We start from the raw sequence: 20,199 nt of genomic DNA on the forward strand, positions 1-20,199 counted from the left end.
TTCTTCAGGAATAGAGTGAAAGAAAGAAAGAACCTATTACTTTGTGTAGCACATGGTCGTGTAGATCAGCTGGCCCTCACTGGTTCTCCAATAAGGGCAAAAAAGACTGGTTGTTATACAAGTGCTCAATCTAAACCTATGAGATGGAATCAGATCGAGTCATTTACTGACATGAAGGAAATGAGGCCATGAGGGGCAGATTTGGGAAACAATGGAAAGGTCAAGGAAAGTGAAGGTCTGAGTGATGTCAAAACGCAAGCAAGAGAGGAAAGAAAAGAAGATTCTAGTCAGCGTATAGAATATTAGAATTTAAGAGTTGCTGGTTGGATCCATCTGGAATGATGGCAAAATCCAAGTTCAGATCATGGAAATAGTTTGCTTAATACGGTAAAATGGAGAATCAGTTTCTCTGGATGGTGGAATTTCAGCTCATTTTTATTTTTCATGTATACTTATTTCTTATGTTGAACATGTATTACTTTTATAACTACATAAAGACAATAACCCTGTTTTAATAACGTAAAAAAGAAATAAGTAGCAATAATGAAAAGAAGGAAAATATCAGGACTTAGAAAGAAACAAGGCTGTGGACTTTGTATTAACTGGAATGTTTTCAGTTGCAGTGTAAGAACCCAAGATTATACATGTAAGAGAAATGTAATTTTGTCTCACTTGAGCGATACAAGAGAGTATAGAAATGCAGCAGACCTCAGAAATGAGTGAATCACCATCAGCTCTCTATTTCTTCTGTTGTTGCTCCTCTTCTTTGCCTGTCTACTTTGTTCTCTCCTCTTAGCTTCTTCCTCAGGACTTCATGGCCACTGGCAGCTCCCAAGCCCACATCCTCTCAGCTTTCCATGCAAAGGAAAGGAGGCTTCTCACCACTCCTTTACCCTCAAGTTCCAATTAGTAAAATTATGGGGGGAGGATTTTGACTGGCCTGACTTGGCCACATTCCCTCTCCCTGGACCAATGAGTGTGGTCTGGGATTAGCCCAATTTGGTTCAGGTGCGCAGCCTTAGATACCTGGCTGGGAAAAGGGAGTATGTAGAAGAGGGCAGTTACCAATCATATCTATGTGTCTAGAGCTGAGGAGGGAGCAGTTCTGCAAAGGAAGAAGGATGGGTTATATTTCCCAGGAGAAGGGAGAGGTGATGGCAGTCAAAACAGCTCAAATCCATGCTCTGTCATTATTAGCAAGTGAACTTGAATGTGTTATTTGACTTTTCTGAGGTCAGTTTCTTCACTGGTAAAGTGAGGCTAATAATAACGACCTTTGAGGATTGTGAAGATGGGCTATAATTGTTTATAAATAAGCATTTTTGTTTATAAATTGCTTAATAAGCATTCCATATAACTTCAGGGCAAAGGTCAGTTTATATTCCCCTTTAAGCCAGCTTCCTGGCTGTGGCTGCTCAGGAAGGGTGTGCATTTTTCTAACTGATCCTTTCAGAGATGCACCTTCTCCTAGTTCACACAATGTCCCATGTCTTCAACTAGTACTAGCAGCAGCCTTCTGTCTTCAACTTTCTCTAATGTATTTAAATATCTAAAAACTAAATAAAAACCATGTTGATATCATGTACATGCTGATATGATGTAATGCAGGGAATTTCACCTCTGCAGTACTCTTCCCCAAAACCCATATCATTAGTCTAATCATGAGGAAAACATCAGACAAACCCAAATTGAAGGTCATTCTACAAAATATTTGACTAGTACTCCTCAAAACTGCCAAGGTCGTGAAAAACGTGGAAAGACTGAGAAACTGTCACAGACTAAAGGAGACCTGATGACTAAATGCAATATGGTATCCTGGATCTTGGAACAGGAAAAGAGCATTAGTGTAAAAACTGATGAAATCCTAATAAACTCTGAAGTTTAGTTCATAGTAATGTATTAACAGGGCCAGTCTATTTGCGTAGCCATTGAGTTTGCCTGCTCAGCTTCAGTGGCCTGGGCTTTGCTGGTTTGGATCCCAGGCGTGGACCTAGCACTGCTCATCAAGCCACGCTGTGGCACGCATCTCACATATAAAGTAGAGCAAGATGGGCACAGATGTTAGCTCAGGGCCAGTCTTCCTCAGCAAAAAGAGGAAGATTGCAGTGGATGTTAGCTCACGGCTAATTTTCCTCAAAAAGAAAAAAGTAATCTATTAATGTTGATTTCTTTTTTGCTAAATGTACTATGTTAAGATATTAGTGCTGCAGAAGCTAGATGAGAGGTATACAGAAACTCCCTGTATAATCTTTGCAATTTTTCTGTAAATCTAAAGTTATTCCAAAATAAAAACTTTAGCTAACAAAAAAAGCTGTGGGAAGCAAGTAGAATTTGGAAAATGATGGCTAAGTCATGTGCCTTTTGTGTCCCTACCCTGCCTCCCGCAGTGAACCTGAAGCCAGCTGTCCCCAACACAGCTGAAGCAATAGGGTCTTCCCCATTTGCCTTGCCTTCTCCTTCACTCAGCTTTCCCTCGGGGACTTCAATGATACTTTGGGGTTGGAGGAAGTAATATTTAATAGAACTTAATTTGAAAAGCTATTGTAAGTTTTTTCCCAGCCAAATCAGATCTGTATCCAATCAAACAATTTAAAATTAAATAGGAAGGTCTGATCTTTCCCACAGAGGCTGGAACCCTGTCTCCAGAGTAATAGAGAGAGTGACTTTACTATTACTGTGTCACATGACCACTAGGATATTAATTCCAGACCCTCCTTACTTTACAGAGACATTGAAGTAATAAAAAGAGCGATTGAAGTGCTTTTTTTCTAAACTCATATTTTTTATTTTGGAACTTTCAAATAGAAATTATATTGTTTATTTTTTCATAAAACAAGAAGAATGAAAATCCTCATTTGGTGGAAGTTTTTAAAGCTTTGTGGCAAAACATTTTTTTAATATTTAAATTTTTTTTTTTACTATTTAAAGGACTAGTTAGCCAGGAATATCTTGGCAAAACCATACTGAATAACAAAGTTACTCAAAGAGGTTTTTAAAGTATGATATTTTAAGTATAAGTGATATTGCCTATTTGTTTTTCCCTATTTTTTTTTTAACTTATTTTTTAGAACTTACTTGGCTAATGAAAGTGGGATGATGCCATTTCATTTTTTTAGAGTAACAGGAGAAAATAAGAGTTAGGATTTAAATAGTACCAATAGGAAAAGTGTCTAGATATATGAAAATAATAAAGTAAAACGTTGGGGTATGGATGAATATGCCATGAAACAGCAATGACTAAATGAAATGCACTTTTTTTTTTTTAATGAGGAAGATCAGCTCTGAGCTAACACCTGTTGCCAGTCCTCCTCTTTTTGCTTGAGGAAGACTGGTGCTGAGCTAACATCTGTGCCAGTCTTCTCCTATTTTGCATGTGAGTCCCTGACACAGCATGGCTTGATGAGTGATGCAGGTCCATGCCTGGGATACAAACCTGCAAACCCAGGCTGCCAGAGCAGAGTGCGCTGAACCCAACCACTACGCCACCAGGATGGCCCCCAAGAAATGCACTTTTATATAAAATTGAGCAATAAATAGACTTTGTATTTACAGTTTTGTATTTTACTTTTCTTTCTTGCAGCATGTGCTGTAAGGAAAAATTGTCAAAAGTGCACAGAAGATAATAAAGTAAGTTAAATTTCAAATAAAGAAATTACCTTAGGAATGTTATAAAGTCACACAATTTACAGTCTTAGTCTAAAAGATATGCTAAACTTTGTTTTATATAATTTTTTTTAAACAATAGAAATGACTAATGTATTTGTTAAGATGTATTTCTGCATTTTAAACCATTCTTTGAGCATCTTGAAATAAACCATGGGAGAATTTAGTACAAACATGTACTTCCTTCTGGAAAATTATACTTCAAAAACAATACAATTTTTTGCTTGAAAAAAATTATACTGGCTTAAGGAAGAATTTTTTGTAAGTCAAAGAAAAGATAAGCACTTTGAGATGCAGTGAAAATTTCCTTGCTGCTCTATTCCCTAAAGATTAGAAAGGATGAGACACTGTTCCTTAACCACAATGTAGCTAAGATCCCCTTGTGGGATGATTAGACATCTGACGTCATTATTCTTCACTTCAGATTTGGAAGAAAGCAGAAATGCCCTAAGTAATGAGGGAAGTGGTGATACAGAGAGCTTGGCAGCAACCCTCAGAAAACCATTCTACTCTAAACGGTTTTGGAGAACTGACAATTAACATGAAAGACAGCAAGACACGAAACCACTAATTAGAAAAGGGCACACTCTAGTAATTGGTATCTGTCATAGTGAGTGATCTTCATGTACTGCCCTAGGTCCCTTCTTAGCTTCATCTAGGCCACTACTCTGCTTTAATGAGGCCGTGGGCTCCTGGCTCATGGACTTCTCCACCCAATTCCTGCCATCGCCTTATGTGCTTTCCATCCTTGGTGATGGCCCAGACACACTCGGTCCACAGTATCTTGACTTCTTCAGCTCTGTGCATTGAAAAGTCACTTCCATGGCCACACCCTGAACCCTGCATGACCTACAATGGCTTTTACATTCTCATTCCCTTATAGTGTACCTACTTTTTGGCCTCCACAGGACAAGACTGTCCTCTAGTCCTTTAATCTCTGATTTTTCCCTCAGATTATTGGCCCTCTCCTATGGACTCCCTTCCTTCCCATGAATTCTCATGGCTGTTCACTTGAATGGAATATTCTTCCACCCTTCTTTGTTTGTTACAATGGAAGTCTTCAAACATGAGAAAACAGAATAATAAAACTTCATACCCCTGGATCCGTCTTGGTCAGTCTTATTTCATGTATGCCCTCTCCCTCCAACATGAATTATTTTGAAGCAAATAATGATATGGATACCATATAGTTTTACTTATAAAGATTTGTATATGGGTGTATACATATACATATATATATAAAAGATTTTGCTTTAAAATGTTACAAGTTCATTATCATATCTAATAATTTACAATAACTTCTTAATATCATCAAGCATCCAGGAAATAATCATATTTCTCTTGTTGTTTCATACATATATTTTTTTTGGTGAGGAAGATTGGCCCCGAGCGTACATCTGTGCCTGTCTTCCTCTACTGTATGTGGGATGCCGCCACAGCATGGCTTGATGAACAGTGTGTAGGTCCATGTCCAGGATTCAAACCCACAAACCCTGGGCTGCCAAAGCGGAGCATGTGAACTTAATCACTAAGCCACCAGGCCGGCCCCACGTTTCATAATTTTTTAAAGTTAATTTGGATCAAGTCCATACATTACAATTGGCTGATAAATCTCTTACATCTCTTTTTACCCATATGTTCCTTCTCCCTCTCTTTTCTTCTTTATTACAACTTATTTGTTATAGAAACTGAATTGTTTGTCCTATTGGGTTTCCCACAGTTTGGATTTTGCTGGTCACATCCCCATGATGTGCTTTATCAGGTTCCTCTTTTCTCTGTTCTTCTGTTTCTGTGAACTGGAAATCAGATACAGAGTCTTGCTCAGATTCAGTTTAATTTTTTTAACAGGAATACTTCATGCTGAGAACTTTCATTAGGAGGCAAATAAGGTCTGTTGTCTAGCACTTTGTGATGTTAGCAGACTTGACGATCCTTGCCTACATCCATTATTTCATTAGAGGTTGCAAAAACTACCACTGCTTTAATGCCCTTGCCCTCTTATCATTAACTGTGCTGGATCTACATTCCCTGGCCCCGATTGGTCCTTTGGTCTGTCTTTTCATATGCTATGCATTATTAGCCTATTGCATCAAAGTCAGCATAGTGCAACTACAAATTCACAATTTCTGGCCCAAATACTACCCATTACTTGCCTTTGGTTAGTGACATCTCCTTTAGTTTCCCACAGCAGCAATTCTAAAACTTGGTTACCATCCTTAAAGTTCCAATGTTATCTTACACTCATTCATTCTCAACAGATGACTTTGTCTCTGATTTTATGGATAATAATAGAGGCTCTAGGTGTCAACTTCACTCCCCAGACTGATAAAATTCCTGTGATTCTTACCCTTCCTTATCCATTCTTACCCTTCCTCTTAAAGGAATAAGAATACTTCCTCCAATTCCCCTATATCTCTGTTTTGAATCTTGAACATGTACATTTTTGAATTGTAACTCATATCATATAAATTGTTTGCATGTTCGCTTTTCCCCCATTCTCAGTTCTCTGAGGACAGACTGCATGTTTTATTCATCTTTGCATCTCTAACACCTGACACATTTCCCAGCACATGACAGTATTCAATAGCTATTGAACTGAGTTAAGAGTTGAGCCATTAAAAGATTAAATTATATTTAATATACTCTATAATGTAACAAGGTAGAAAATTTTATCTGAGAAAATTTACAAACATAAGCCATTATGGCAATTCTGGGGATATGTATATTTGAGAGTAATTTTTAATATACTCTCAATACCTCATAGAAATAAACTAAGGGATAATTCCTCATGGTCAACACAGAATTAGAGTATCATCCCTCATCTCCCAGGAATTGGAAGAATACCAGGCTTTCAGTAAAGTGTCCGCCACCTTCCATACTATTAGAAGAGAGTGCCAGGATTTATAGATGGCAATTCATGAAGCAACCAAGAAAATCTGAGTTCTTGGACCATAAGGAAGATGAATAGATGTCCTAGAATGTCTAGGACTGTCCTACTTTATGGTGGTGTTCACCACCATTGACTTGATACAATTATTATACTGACTCCTTTTCATTCCCCAAAATATTCCACTTTGAATAATAAGTTATATGCTTATCCTTTTTAAGTTTAAGAGAATCTTCCTCAGATTCTGTCTGAAACATTTCCTTGTGACTCGGTAGTGTATGACTAGCCTTCTTTGAGTGAAAATATTCTTACAAAAAATAACTTATTTATAATACTACCCCCCAACACACAACTCATAAACACAGCATAGGAAAACATCATATTTTTGTTAATATCTTCTCTTCCACTAGACATAAAATTTCAAAAGCCATGCTAACTAAAAGACCAAGTGCAAAGTTTCACCTGGGCTTTCATTGCTGTTCAGAATCATTGTGTATTACTGTTGAATCCGTGGAATGATAGTTTTCAATCATGGTGTCACAATGATGAAACTTGTGATAAGTATTTTTTTTTTTTTGCTAATGACAGTTAAAAGACTGAGTTTTGCAACTGACTTAAAAAATAAATCAGAGTAGCTTCTAGGTTTTCTCCATAATCACATCTTTCTCATTCATTGCATTTTGATATGGATTATTTGTTGGGACAGAAAGGAAAGAAGTTATAGAAAGCCCAATGGGTTTTCTTGAATCTCCCACAGCCTACCTCATCTATTGCACAATTCGCAGGAAATGGCCATTATTCACATGCTTGTAAAATGCACTTATAAATGCCATACCTCACACCTCATGAAGATGTCCGCTTTGATATCTATTTTTCTGAAAAACTGTGTGTATGTGTGTGTGTGTGTGTGTGTGTGTGTGTGTATTAGGGCATGGGGGGGAGGTGGATAGGGGCATGGATCCAAATCTGGATGTGCCAGTGAACATGTAGATATCACCTGTCAAGAATCTCTCAGCTGAAGAAAAAATGTGGAGAATAAGTTTCATGGATTATTCTCCAGGACAACTATTCCCAACACCTTACCTGCTCTTGGCACACCATCCTTCTGGAGCATGACTTCCTTGGGAAGTTTAAGGCCATTTGTCAGGTTCAAGTTTCCTCATTTTCCTTCTGAACCAGCTCAGTGTCTTTTCTCTCACACTCTTTTTCCCCTTAAGAAATCGATTCTCAGTTCCAAGGCTAATCCCTTCGTCTTTGTTTCAACTCACACATCATACTCAGAAACACATGCACATTCACAAACTCAGAAACTTTCTCCTTTCTCTTCCCCCATGACAAATTCATTCTATTTCTCTGCACTGGCTCCTTCCTTTCTGAATTCAGACAAAATTGAAAAAACCAAACCAAACTTTCTTGTTTCTAGCAGCTAAAGTCCTTATCTTACCCTTGCTTCCTTATCATGCTGTCTGATTTACTCCTTAGTAAACTGATTTAGAGGCTACAAAAGACTCTTCATAACTGAATGCCATGATCTTGCAAGTTAGTCACTCAGTTTGGAAACTTGCTCCTTCCGTGGTGATCTGGATTTTTCACTTTACTCTGCCCTGCTTCTTCCCTCACCTCTCTATTTCCTTTACCAACTCCTCTTCCCCATCCTTTCTCCTATTGCTGAACATTTTTTAGTACTGTGTTCTCACCTGTGCTACCTCACCTACTGCCATGGCCTTTGCTAGTACCTGTACGTAGGGAAATCCCAAATTCATTTCCTAGACCTAACAGCCCCGCTGGGCCTCGGGGTCACGCTCACTGTTGCTTAATTGACATTTCTTCCTGGAGCTTTTCATCACCTCAAGCTCAAATTTTCTCTGACTAAATTTATCATTTTCCTTCCCCAAAGAAGCTCATTTTATTTACTTCTTTATTTGTTTCTGGTAACATTCTCCCAGACCCATAATTTTAGAAATCTGTGGCTTCTTTCTTTTCCTTTTTCTCTATCTGCAGTTTATGAAGTCCTATCAAACTTTCCATTCTTTTCTTTCAACTTGAACAATTCTAGACTTCCAACCCCTCAGTCCCTCCTCATGCCTTATTCATTGCCGTAACTAGCACTTTCATCATGTCACCTTTTAACTCAAAATAATTCAGTTGGATCCCTATTGTTAAACACAAACTCCTTAGTCTGGCATTCAAAACTTACCACAACCTGAGAGAAGGCTACCTTTCCAAATTATTCCACAAACTTCCACCATGATGGATTTTCACTCCTGCCGCAGTGGATAGCTGTTCTTTCATTCTGCCATAGCTTCTGTGTCTAGATTTCACCTATTCCTCAAGGTTCAGACCACATTCTGTCTATTCCCTGAAAGACATCTTATCTAGTCATTCCAACCAGAAGTGAGTACTTTCTCTTCTGAACATCTATTACATTTTATATGTTTCACTCCTTTTGAAATTATAATAGTCTCCCATTTAGAGATTTTGTACAGTGTATATAATGTACCTGCCAATTAAATTGTCTCCCTCTAGAAAGCAAAAAACAGTGCTTTATATATCTGTGTAACCTTTGGTGCTTTTGCCCATAAACCATCAATAAATGCTCTTTTGATGCTGTCTACATCCACTACTTTAAAATCATCCTTTGCACAGTAACTCCTATTTAATATTTCTTTTGCCAGTATAACATTAAACCATTTGGTTTGTACAATGTTAACAAGTCACTCAACATTATTATGTACCGTTCCCCTTTCTGCATCTTTTCATTTTAATATTTGCTTATAAAAATATCAATTTTGATGTCCATATAAGCTTATTAAAACAGAGTTCTACCCTAAAATGAATACTCTAGTTTTCCCATGGAGCAATATTAACCATCATTCTAAAATCTTTTAGCTGACTTCTCAGTTGTCATTCTCCTAAGAGTATGAGGTTGGCATGGCTTCACGTTTATATGGGTCATCTTCCTTAGCCATAAGAAAAAAATCCATGTATTTTGCTTAAATTATGCATTTCCAATTTAGGGAAGTTGAATATATTACACTCTTTCTCTGGGTAACGTGAAGTTCTGCTCTTTGAAGACATTTTAGACTTAGTTAAGGTATTAGTCAAATCTGTTTTTGATAAGTCACAGAAACTCAACTCGAACTAATATAATAAAAAGGGGAATTTATTGACTCAAAAATTTGAGAAGTCCAGAGGTGGCCTTGGCTTCATGCAAAGCTGAATTTTAAAGGATGTTATTCCCATTTCCTCTCTCTCTTTTCATCTCCTAGCTCTGCCTCCCTGTGTGTATTGACCTCATTTTCTCCTTTGGCAAATGGGCATTCTCCATATAGTTGGGGAAGAGGCTGGCTCCCAGCAGATATCTCCCAATGTCTGTATACGTCTCCACAGAAGATTCTGTTTGGCCCTATGTGGGTCCTCTGTCCAGTCCAGTTCTAGTTACTGGGGTCAGATGATTCCTGTAGTAGGAAATTGGTGGGGCAATGCTGATTGACAGCTGCAGAACCACACAGAGTTGGGGGAAGAGGTCCACAAAGGAAAAAGGGTGTGGTTACCAAAAGAAGAAGGATAGTGACACAAGCTGGGCAGAAGAGTTAAAAACAATAAACTACCTTACTTTGCTGTATTCCACCTTTCGACCTTTCAGGACATATACATTCTATTTTCTCCATCCCTACATTTAAAAAAATGCTCCCGGCAAAATAATGCAACTAACCCTCAACTAAAATTGTATTTACCCAAAGCCATTGTCAGCTATTGCCTCCCAGCTCTCAGTCTGGAATCTCAGAGAGGTGCATGATGTGCAGATGTTCTGAGTTTCCCTGGCCAAACAGTGAGTTATTGGTCACCCATCTGGCTGCCCCAGGCTCAACCTGTGAAGGAGCTCCTTTTCCATTGTTCTCTGAACCCCCATCAGAGAAAAGCATAGGAGAGAAGGTGTCTTCTGAGGACCATACTGCTTTAGGAGCTTGCCTGCTGTGGACTTGGTTGCTGGGGCCTGGGAATCAGCTTAACGCTGAGTAACCACAAGTTCCTCTCTAATAGGTCTGATAGGTTCAGGTTTTTTCTGGCAATTCATCTCCCTTAAAACTCTACTAGATGACGTGACTTAATTCCTAGAAATTCTGAGAACTAAAACCAAGGCCAGAAGTCTCTGGGTTGTAATCCTTGAATCTAGTCTTGTCTTTGCAGTTCTAGGCTTTAAGCAGCAGTTCAAGAGGACAGGACTCATTCAGTTAAAGTGGCTGCAATCTTAGATTTGCCTAAATGACTTCATTTGACCTTTGGTCTTGGTTAACATGAAACAAAAGCTGGCCTGTGATATACCTCCTGCTCTCAGGCAGTGTCTAAGGGGTGGTTCTTTACATTGGGTGAATCATTACCTCTACTGGTCTCAGGAAGCACAGCAGGAAGTGGTTGGGAGGGATCTGGGATCAGTCTTGTAGGATTGGTTACTAGCACAGAACCAGACTGATTAGGTTAGTTAAGTTTCCTTATTTACTAGGGTCTGACCTTATGTAAGTCATTTGACTGCTCTGTGCCTTATTGTCCTCATCTATAAAGTGGATATAATAGTACCTAGCTCACACGGTTGTCGTGAGGATGAAATTAGTTAATATAAATCAAGGGCTTAGAATGGTGCTTGTCACATGGTGGGCCTTATGTAAGTGACAGCCGTTTTTACCAGTCTGTCCTCATTATTTTGACTCTTCCAGGTTCTAGTCTTATCTCCCTCCCACAGTGGTTTCTCCTTCTGTACCTTGCTTTTGCTCTCTTTAACAAGGGACTTAGAATTAAGTTTTCCTATTTCCACATGATTATCTGACCACCAATGAACGGAAGGGAGAGGAGGCTTAGGTAACACTGGTTGACAGCACCACTGGGCCCACATGTAACAGAGGAGGACTTGCCAGAAGACAGAGAATGCTGCAGACAAGGGGAATGGGAAGGAGTATTGGAGATTTAAAAAAGACAAAAAATGAAGCCTGTCTACTGAAGTCCTTGTTGCTACATTGTGAGAGAATGTCTCGGGTTTACTTCCCTAAACCCAGAACCTGACATAGGGATTCAGGTACATGTGATTTCTTGAGTTAGTCTATGAAGGAGTAAGGGACTCAGGGCAAGTAAGGGACAGGAGCCAAGAAAATATGTGGTCTCAGCTAAAGTCTACACTTGGCCTGAACCTGGAGCAGCCCTGGGGCAAAAAATCATGTAGCAGAGATAGCCCAGTCTTGAGGCAAGGATGCCCACTGTTTGGAACCCCAAATATCAGTCAATTACTGGCAGAGGGGAAAGTAACCTTACAGGCAAGGTAGTGCCTATCCATCGAGGACAGTTCAAGAAGAAGAACAGCCTGAGCCATCGGCAGCCAGCACTCACTGTAGCTGGGGTTTGGGTGCATGGGCCTGGTAAAGGGGATCTGCAGACCACCACCACCATCTCCTACAAATAATAATGAAATAATGATGGCTGTCATTTATTGAATACTTATTGAAATAGCACTAAAAATTTACTGGGATTGTAGTTTGACACTGCTTTTATTTTTTCTTTCCAAATATAGTGTTTTTGGTGCAGTGCAGACAGAACTTGCAAAAATTTTTGTTTTCCGTTTTTTGGGTGTCAACTCAGTTCTGTATATTGGTTAAACTGTAGAGGTGAGTTGTCCTTATTTGAATTCTTATGTATGTTTTTATAATTGACTTGCAAATACTAGTGATTTGCTATATTTGAAGGATTATAAATTATTATATTTGCTTTATTAAAATATAGCAAGTCTGTTCATTGGTATTTCTCCTTGATACAGGCTTACTGGTTGTTTCCAGCCAGTGTTAGTTGAAACTAGGTTAACATTCATTCTGATTGGTGCGTGCCTCACCATACCAGTTGTTAAATACTTTAAATTTTATCTCTAAAATTCTCTGGTGTACAATAACCATAACCCAGTGAAGGCAGGTTTGTGTTCTTATGTTGTTTTAGGAACTCTAGAAGTTTCTTATAAGCTAGTCCTGGGATGAGAACATAAGGAGCCCAGTAGCAATACTATAACATATCTCCTCAGCTAATGTGTTCTATACTGAGAATTGCCATTCAGAAGGATGACTCCCTAGGACTGAACAAATCTCAGTCACCAAAGACTCTTTAAATTATATCTGTAATGCTGTATCTTTGGTTTGTTATGTGATACTTACCAAGGCAGGGAACTGCACTAGAATCTTTTAAGAAGTTTAAAAAAAATGTTGAAACAAAAGACTTTCCAGGTGAACCATAACTATATGAGAAAACCCAATCTAGAACAAGCAGTTGTCTGTTTTTTTCATAACTGAAGTTAAAAAACATGGATTTTACTCACGAGTCCCTATTTTCTTCAGGTACTATCAGGTATATATTTAAATCATAATAGTTTGTAACAAAGAGCTTATAAACAAGTAAAATTTCAAATATTTAGTATGAATGGGAACACCAGGCTAAGTTACATAGTACTGAGGGGGAAAAGTTTACAAGTGCTAGAAATCTGCCTTCCCAGCAAGCATTGGTTGTCTCTTTGGTAAAGAACTGCTGAAACTCAAACAACAAACCAAGCTTGCTATCCATATGTATCTTCATATTTTACCTGTGGAGATATTGCCTGGAATGAGTTTAGAGATAAAAAAGAAAATAAGCCAGTGACCTAATATTTAACCAATTTGGAGATAAAGAACATTAAATATTACCTTCTTTTAGCGACCCAGATTATTTTGAAATGTTAGTGATACTTGAGTTAATGGTAGTTTTCTTGGAGTATGTGACGTATGTTATTAAATCATTTTCAATAACAACTTGTGAATTTATAGTGTTTAAGAATCAGATTGCATGATACTAGAAGAGATGAAAACATAAAAAATTATTAATCTGCTAACTTAAAATAGATTTCTTTTCGTACATTTCAGTTGACTTCTTTGGATTCATGATGCTTCTACTCATTGTAATATTAACTACAGCATTCGTTTGGACTTGCTGCATCTATCACCATTACCTGCAGGAGTATGTTCATTTTATCCTTTGTAAGAATGCACTTTGGGATAATATCACTGAAGAGCATGCTAAGCTGGTCATCAGGAAATGTTTGACCTTTTTTTATGTAACAAGAATAATATATCCATATGATAAGGAAAAAAGTTCAAAAATACATAAAATTGTAAAATGAAAAGTTTAACTTTCCCACCCTCCACTCCACCTCTGATACCTCCTCCCCAGAAGTAATCCTTTTAGTATGATTCTATTTATAATTCTTCTTTTGCTTACCTTCATATATTTGAACAATATGGTTATATCTCCTTTTCATGACTTATTAACTTTAGATGTTATCTACTGACTCCCCATCATGAAAGCTGAAAATGTATCTTGCTCTATCCATATTTTTTTGTTATTTTGTTGTTAGTGGAATTATCATTTTGTTGTTTTTGAATTGTAACTATGATTTTTCGTTATTAGCTCTTAAGATTGCTAGCATTTCTTCTATTGGTTAACTTTTTGACCTCGAGTGATCTATTTAGTCCTCTGTTTTCATACCCATCAATGCTTTTCCCATTATTTAAGATAAGAGAGGTTGGCCCTGTGGCCTAGTGGTTAAGTTTGCGTGCTCTGCTTCTGCAGCCCGGGGTTTCGCCAGTTCGGTTCCTGGGCGTGGACATGGCACTGTTCATCAAGCTGTGCTGAGACGGCATCCCACATGCCACAACTAGAAGGACTCACAACTAAAAATATACAACTATGTACTGGGGGACTTTGGAGAGAAAAAGGAAAAATAAAATCTTTAAAAAAAAACGATAAGAAAATTTGGAACCCTACACTTCCTTCTATCTATCCTCTTGTCCTTCTATCTCCTAGACTCTATAAAGCTTTCTCTCATTTGACCTTGTCAAGTGTATAATATTTACATTCTTTTCTGTAACTATATTTATATCTTGATATGCTTACTCTATGATTTGAATCTAAATTTTTTTAACTAAAAAATAATAAAACATATCATTATTATATAACTATTATTCAGTAAAGAACAGAAGTGGAAATAGGAAATGTAATTCAATGTCACTAACCTGTATTGCTTGAAAGAGAATTATCTAGTGTCAAGATCAAATAGATTCTCTTTCCTTACTCTCCATTTCTGAAAATCATACTACATTTCAGCTTGTTTTAATTTACATTGTGACTTTCCTATACAGCTTTTGCTTTTTCTAGAGTTTTTGATTACCTTCGTTATTTCATCACCGTGATCATTCATCTTAGTATTTAGTAAGATATAGTCATTTTCTTCTTATAGACATTTTTCTGAAAGTCCTCTGACTTCCTGGTCTAATTTACAAAACTTAAGTTTCTTTTCACTGCTCTACTGAGTTAGAAGAATATTTGGATCCCATATTTTCCTCTTTTTAGGATTCATTTTTCCCCCCTTTTGCTGGAGTATATCCTCAAGTAACTTTTTCAAAAGGAGTTCATAGAATGTATGGAAAATGTTTCTATAGACCACACATGTCAAGAAATTTATTTTTCTGCATTCTCCTTTAGCCCAGTGTGGTATTATTTTCTTTCTTCAGATTATACACCTTTTTCAAGAAGGACCTATAGACAAGATAGAAAGACCCATAGATAAGACAGATGCACACTAATAAGCCCACCTGTAAGCAAAACATTCCTCTACAAAGATAAGGATTGGACAAGTGTTCTGTTTGCTTGCTTAAGACATCTACTTTTGTTTTTCTGGCTTCAAGATTTTATATCCTTTCCTTATTAACATGCAAGGATAAAAGGGAAGGTAAGACAGACAATAATTCCTTATTCTTTGCCTCTAGAAAAAAATATATCCAGAAGGAAGAACCAATAGGGTACATTACATGTGTGGCAAGAGGTGTGGCAAACATGTTATTTTTTTCTTTTTTATACTTTCTTCCCAGGATCCTGGTGTCCTTCAAGTATCATCACTTTTTTTGTGTAGTGCTTATGAGTAAAGTGGCAAATTATACCCATAAGAGAGCAGAGGCCTGAGCAAATATTCATCACTGAAGCTTCTTTTGTCTTACGTTTAAAAGGAAAACCCTGAAGTCTCTCTGCAATTATGGTCCAACAGTCGTACTCAGTTCTGGTTTAGCTCTGCTGTGCATCCACCTTCTCTTCTTTTTCAGTTTCTTCTGGAGATCTTTAGATTTTGTGAATTCAATGAGCACTGTATGCTGTTAGAGGAATTTGTCTTAATAAGCACTTATTGCTCTTCATAATCCTAAGATCCTGGTCGGGTTCCAGAAACATCAGTCTTTCATTTAAAAAATACCCTTGAATGACTAATAAGCATCAAAATATTCATTACTACATCTGATCTAATATTCCTGTTATTCAGCAGATATGATTTAAAAGTGAAAGCACTTTTAAAAGTTCCAAATGTTAGAGAATATAATGTTTGACTCCTTATGTACTCAGTGCCTAGTTGACGCTCATCTATTTCAGCAAATACTTATTGAGTATATTTTCATGCCCTGGGCAGTGTTGTTGTCACTAGGTATATAATTACAAACAAGAAAGATCAAATCCTTGCCTTCATGGAGCTTACATCTACTAAGGGGACACAGACACATAAATGTGCAATTTTTAATTCTACTGCTAACTTATTGATATTTTAAATGATATTCCATCTATTTTAATTATGTTGTTCTTAATCAAACACTTTAATTCTCCTGGTTGATAAATAAGAATTCGATGTAATAAAACAATGGTAATAAAAAATTGCATAAAGTTAGTCTGTCTAATGAAATAAAATAATTCCAATTGTAACCTTAACTATTCTGAAAACAAACCTCTTTAATTCTAAATTTACTATCATTTTGAACAGAACTCAAGTCTTTATTGCTGGAAGACGGCGTGTAATTTGTGTTCACCGTGGGAATACTCCTGGCAAGTGTTTTAATTTATTTAATGGGATGTCCCAGACTCTTTCAGTAACTCACAGCTGGAAGTGTTTCCCTTACTTATTTCAGGCATCCAAATTAAAGTATGAGTAGGGAACATGACAGCAGATTTCACTGTTCTCATTTCTAAGACACATTCTTGTAACCTGAATAGCTGGTCTAGGATGGGTAAAACCACAATACTGATAGAGAAGAGTCAAAAATTTCCAACGCAAATTGGATATCAATAGCTTTCCCAGTTTCCCCAACTCCCACTCCACAAAAGCAGCTCAGCAAAAGATGACCTTTGCCTTAAGGAATCCCTGCAGGCTTTTCCCAAATTAATTCACTTCATCTTACCTAGTTGGTTGACCATCTATCCACTCTTCTCAACTTGATTCTTTAAACTTTCCCTTACTAACAAGGCCCCCCCCTCCCCCCCTTAGCCAGAACTGAAATCTTGGCTTCCTTCAGCTCATCATGCATAGCTTCTGGGTAAGCCTTCCAACTCATCTGCCCATGCCTGGATCCTGGAACCTCAGCTGAAGTCAAAACCATGGCCCCCCTGTTCACCTGGCTAATTGGACCATAAAAAATTTTAGATCGGAGTATGACTGAGGAAAGGGTACTTCAAGGTCCATTACCATTAACAACAACTTTGGGGGACACTCAGATTATCGTGCTGCTCTGGGCCTCTGGGACATAATACTAAATCTGAATGAGAAGTAGGGTAAACCTTGTAGGGGCAAGGATGAACTGTCAAGCACACACACACTTCTTCACCGACTCCTAGGTCTTGTTATGTAGAAATTGTTTTGATTGCCACAGGATCATGAAATGTTCTGAAAAGCTATTTGAGGAGGGGAGCTGAAGTGCACGGTGATTGCTGCTTCCTGGGGTTGAAATCAAACCAGAGAACTGTAGAGAACGATGCTGGGTTTCAGTTTTCCCCCTTCCATTTTAAATTCCACAGCAAACTGGGCCAGGAGAAATGCTTTGAAAAGAGCACAAGGTTGGGTATGTATTTATTTTAGGTAGAAACAGTTGTCTCTTCACAGATTGAGAACAGTTAGTTATACTAGATTCATTGTAGGGAATAAAATATAATCAATTCACAAGGCAGGATTACTTTCTGCCCAGGAGAATAATCTCCAAGCCCAAGGGGAATGCCTATATTAAAGGATTGAGTAAAGGAAACAGGATTATTCAAAAGGAATTAAGAAGACAGAAAAGTGGGAGACGGTGGTATCATAGAGATCAAGAAAGGAGGGTCTGAATATGGAGGGAAAGAGATCCATAAGTGTCCTTTGAACTTACAAGTTGGGAAGTTACTGGTAACCTGTTTGCATATAGTAGTCTTATGAGTGTTTCTTAGAGACGGAATAAGCACACTTCTGACTTGTGGGGTAGGAAAATGTGGGAGTGGGACCTGAAAAATGCTACACACTGTGTTTGACCACAATGCTCCTCACCCACAGAGTTGTTTTCCAGGAGTGGTGGTAATATCACCCCTCTTGCTGCTTGGTCCAAACTTCTCTAGAAAATGAATTCAGAAGATGATTTGCTGGGATTACAGCTTCATTGAGCATTCACAGGTTTTCTGTCACAGAGACAACTAGTCTTGTGGTCACCACCAAATATTTGACGTTTTCCTCTTCATCAAATTCATACTCAAGTTGCTAATACCTTAAGTAACTTGAACCCTAAATATTAAAATAGTAGTAATAGTAAAATCTCAGAATAGATGTCATATAATTATTTATAAATATTTTGTGCTTAGCATTTTAAAACATTAGGTAAGTCATCATTGATTTTTCTTAGAAAGACTTTGAAAAGGTAAATTGATTTTCGCTTCTCATAGCATTTGATGAATAGATAACTGAGAAGATAAATTTTCCAGAGAGAGAAGAAGGAAGTTTCTTCAAAGGTAAAGTTTCAAATTACATTGCATGAATTTTCTGCATAGGCATGAGGCATAGGCATCCTCCACTCCTATTAGGCAACTTTTCCAGAAATGTAATCAGAATTGTTAAGAAAGTAAATGGAAATCAAACCTGTAAAATATAAACAGATTTTCAGTGCCTGAAAACATGTAATAGAAGGCAGCAGAAATGGAGATAGAACCGCTCCTCAGTTAGGCTGCCTTAGTTGAAATCATGTCATATTGGACAGCTAACTTAAACTGTCTGTGCCTTAGTTTACTCAATTGTTAATATTATCTAATAATAGTCACTAAGTCATTGGGTAGCTTTGAGGACAAATTGAGATTTTACAGGTAAGAGTTTTAGAATTGTCCATGAGATTCAGTAAGTCCTCCGTAAGTGTCCACTGTTACCAGTGTAGTCACAGAGTCTCAGCAGTTGAAGACATGTGGAGATCATCCTGCCCAACCCCTCATCCAGTGCTATGACTGTCTTATCAACGTCTCGGGCATGTCGAGTGATGAACAGCTGGGGACTGTTTTTTGGATTAAAACAGTTACTAATTGGGCTTTGTGTGTGTGTGTGGGTGCACTTACCTGTGCTTGACTTTCAACAAGGTAAACACACAGGCATCCTTTTATTGCTGCCTCCTAAGTCCATCTACACAGAAAGGAAGTCCCTAGCTATAGGCAGCTCTATAATTCTATGGCTCCTGACGTGGTCAGTGCAGGTTAATAGGGAGGGAGTGGAAGGAGAATGCAGGTACCTCCCAGAAGTCTACAGGCCCCCTAGAGGCTAGAATGATCTCCAGGGAAGAGATAATAATAGTAATTACTTTAAAAGATCAGAGACACTAGGGTGGCCATATAGCATCCAAACTGGGACCATTTTGAGAGTGAAAGGGGGTACTATTAATAATTATGCTGAGAGAACTGGTGTAGACGAGGACTACCTTGGGTAAACAAGAGTGTGTAGTTGTGCTGGTTAACACCCACTGTTGTGAGGGAAATGTGCACATTTATTTGTGGTTGGAAGGATTGGGTATCTATACAAACTTTTTGGAAGGCAATCTAACAGTATCTATTAAAATTTTATTTTGGGGGTACTTTTTGACCTGGTAATGCTGTTATTGGAGATTTTTTTTCCTCGTATAGAAACACTTTGTGAGTCACCAAATTATGTGAATTAGTTGAACCGTAGGCAATTTCTGGATTTGTTCACTTGTGACATACTAAAAGGGCAATTTCATATGCTTCAAACCAATAAAATAGTCAGGAGTTGATCTAGGTTTTGTGGGGCTTGAAGCTTATGGAATTTTGGGACTCTCTTAAAAAAATTTTTAATCTTCCTTTTGTTAATTTTACAAAAATATTTGACTCTGATAACACATATTCCCAAGGCATTGAAAGGGCTAGGGCAAATGAGGGCTCCTAAAGCTTAAACTACACCGCACACACATATATTCTATTAAATACTTTTAAAATGAGAACACACATTCTTGACTAGACTTGAATAAGAATGGAACTGTCATATACTACATTTGGGGATGTAAATTAGAACAAGAATTTTAAAAATAAACTTACCAGTAGGAATCAAGAACCTTAACTTGTTTTCACTCTTTATCCCAATAATGTCACTTTTGGAATTTTATCCTATGGAAATAATCTGAAATAGTTTCATTTCTTTAACATTTAGCTCTTTGATCTATTTGGAATTAATTATTGTATATGGTATGAGATTCAGCTCCAATTTTATGTTTTTCCAAATGGCTATCCAGGTGTCCCAGTGCAATTTATTTTAAAAGCCCATCTTT

At 37.6% G+C, this 20,199-nt stretch overlaps 1 protein-coding gene across 2 annotated transcripts in view; it reads left to right on the plus strand.

Annotated features, from left to right (window-relative positions):
* The window catches only part of PTTG1IP2 (PTTG1IP family member 2), an 80,675-nt gene that overhangs the window by 13,455 nt on the left and 47,021 nt on the right, over positions 1–20,199 (plus strand). For both annotated transcript variants that reach the window (XM_070264490.1, XM_023639157.2), the window contains exons 2-6: positions 3,581–3,627; positions 12,111–12,204; positions 13,477–13,570; positions 16,410–16,471; positions 18,326–18,391. In XM_070264490.1, coding sequence (XP_070120591.1) covers positions 3,581–3,627; positions 12,111–12,204; positions 13,477–13,570; positions 16,410–16,471; positions 18,326–18,339 — 311 coding nt within the window. In that variant the 3' untranslated portion in view covers positions 18,340–18,391. The remainder of the gene's footprint in view (positions 1–3,580; positions 3,628–12,110; positions 12,205–13,476; positions 13,571–16,409; positions 16,472–18,325; positions 18,392–20,199) is intronic.

The sequence above is a fragment of the Equus caballus genome, chromosome 4, assembly GCF_041296265.1.
Source record: "Equus caballus isolate H_3958 breed thoroughbred chromosome 4, TB-T2T, whole genome shotgun sequence".
Taxonomy (NCBI): Eukaryota; Metazoa; Chordata; class Mammalia; order Perissodactyla; family Equidae; genus Equus; species Equus caballus.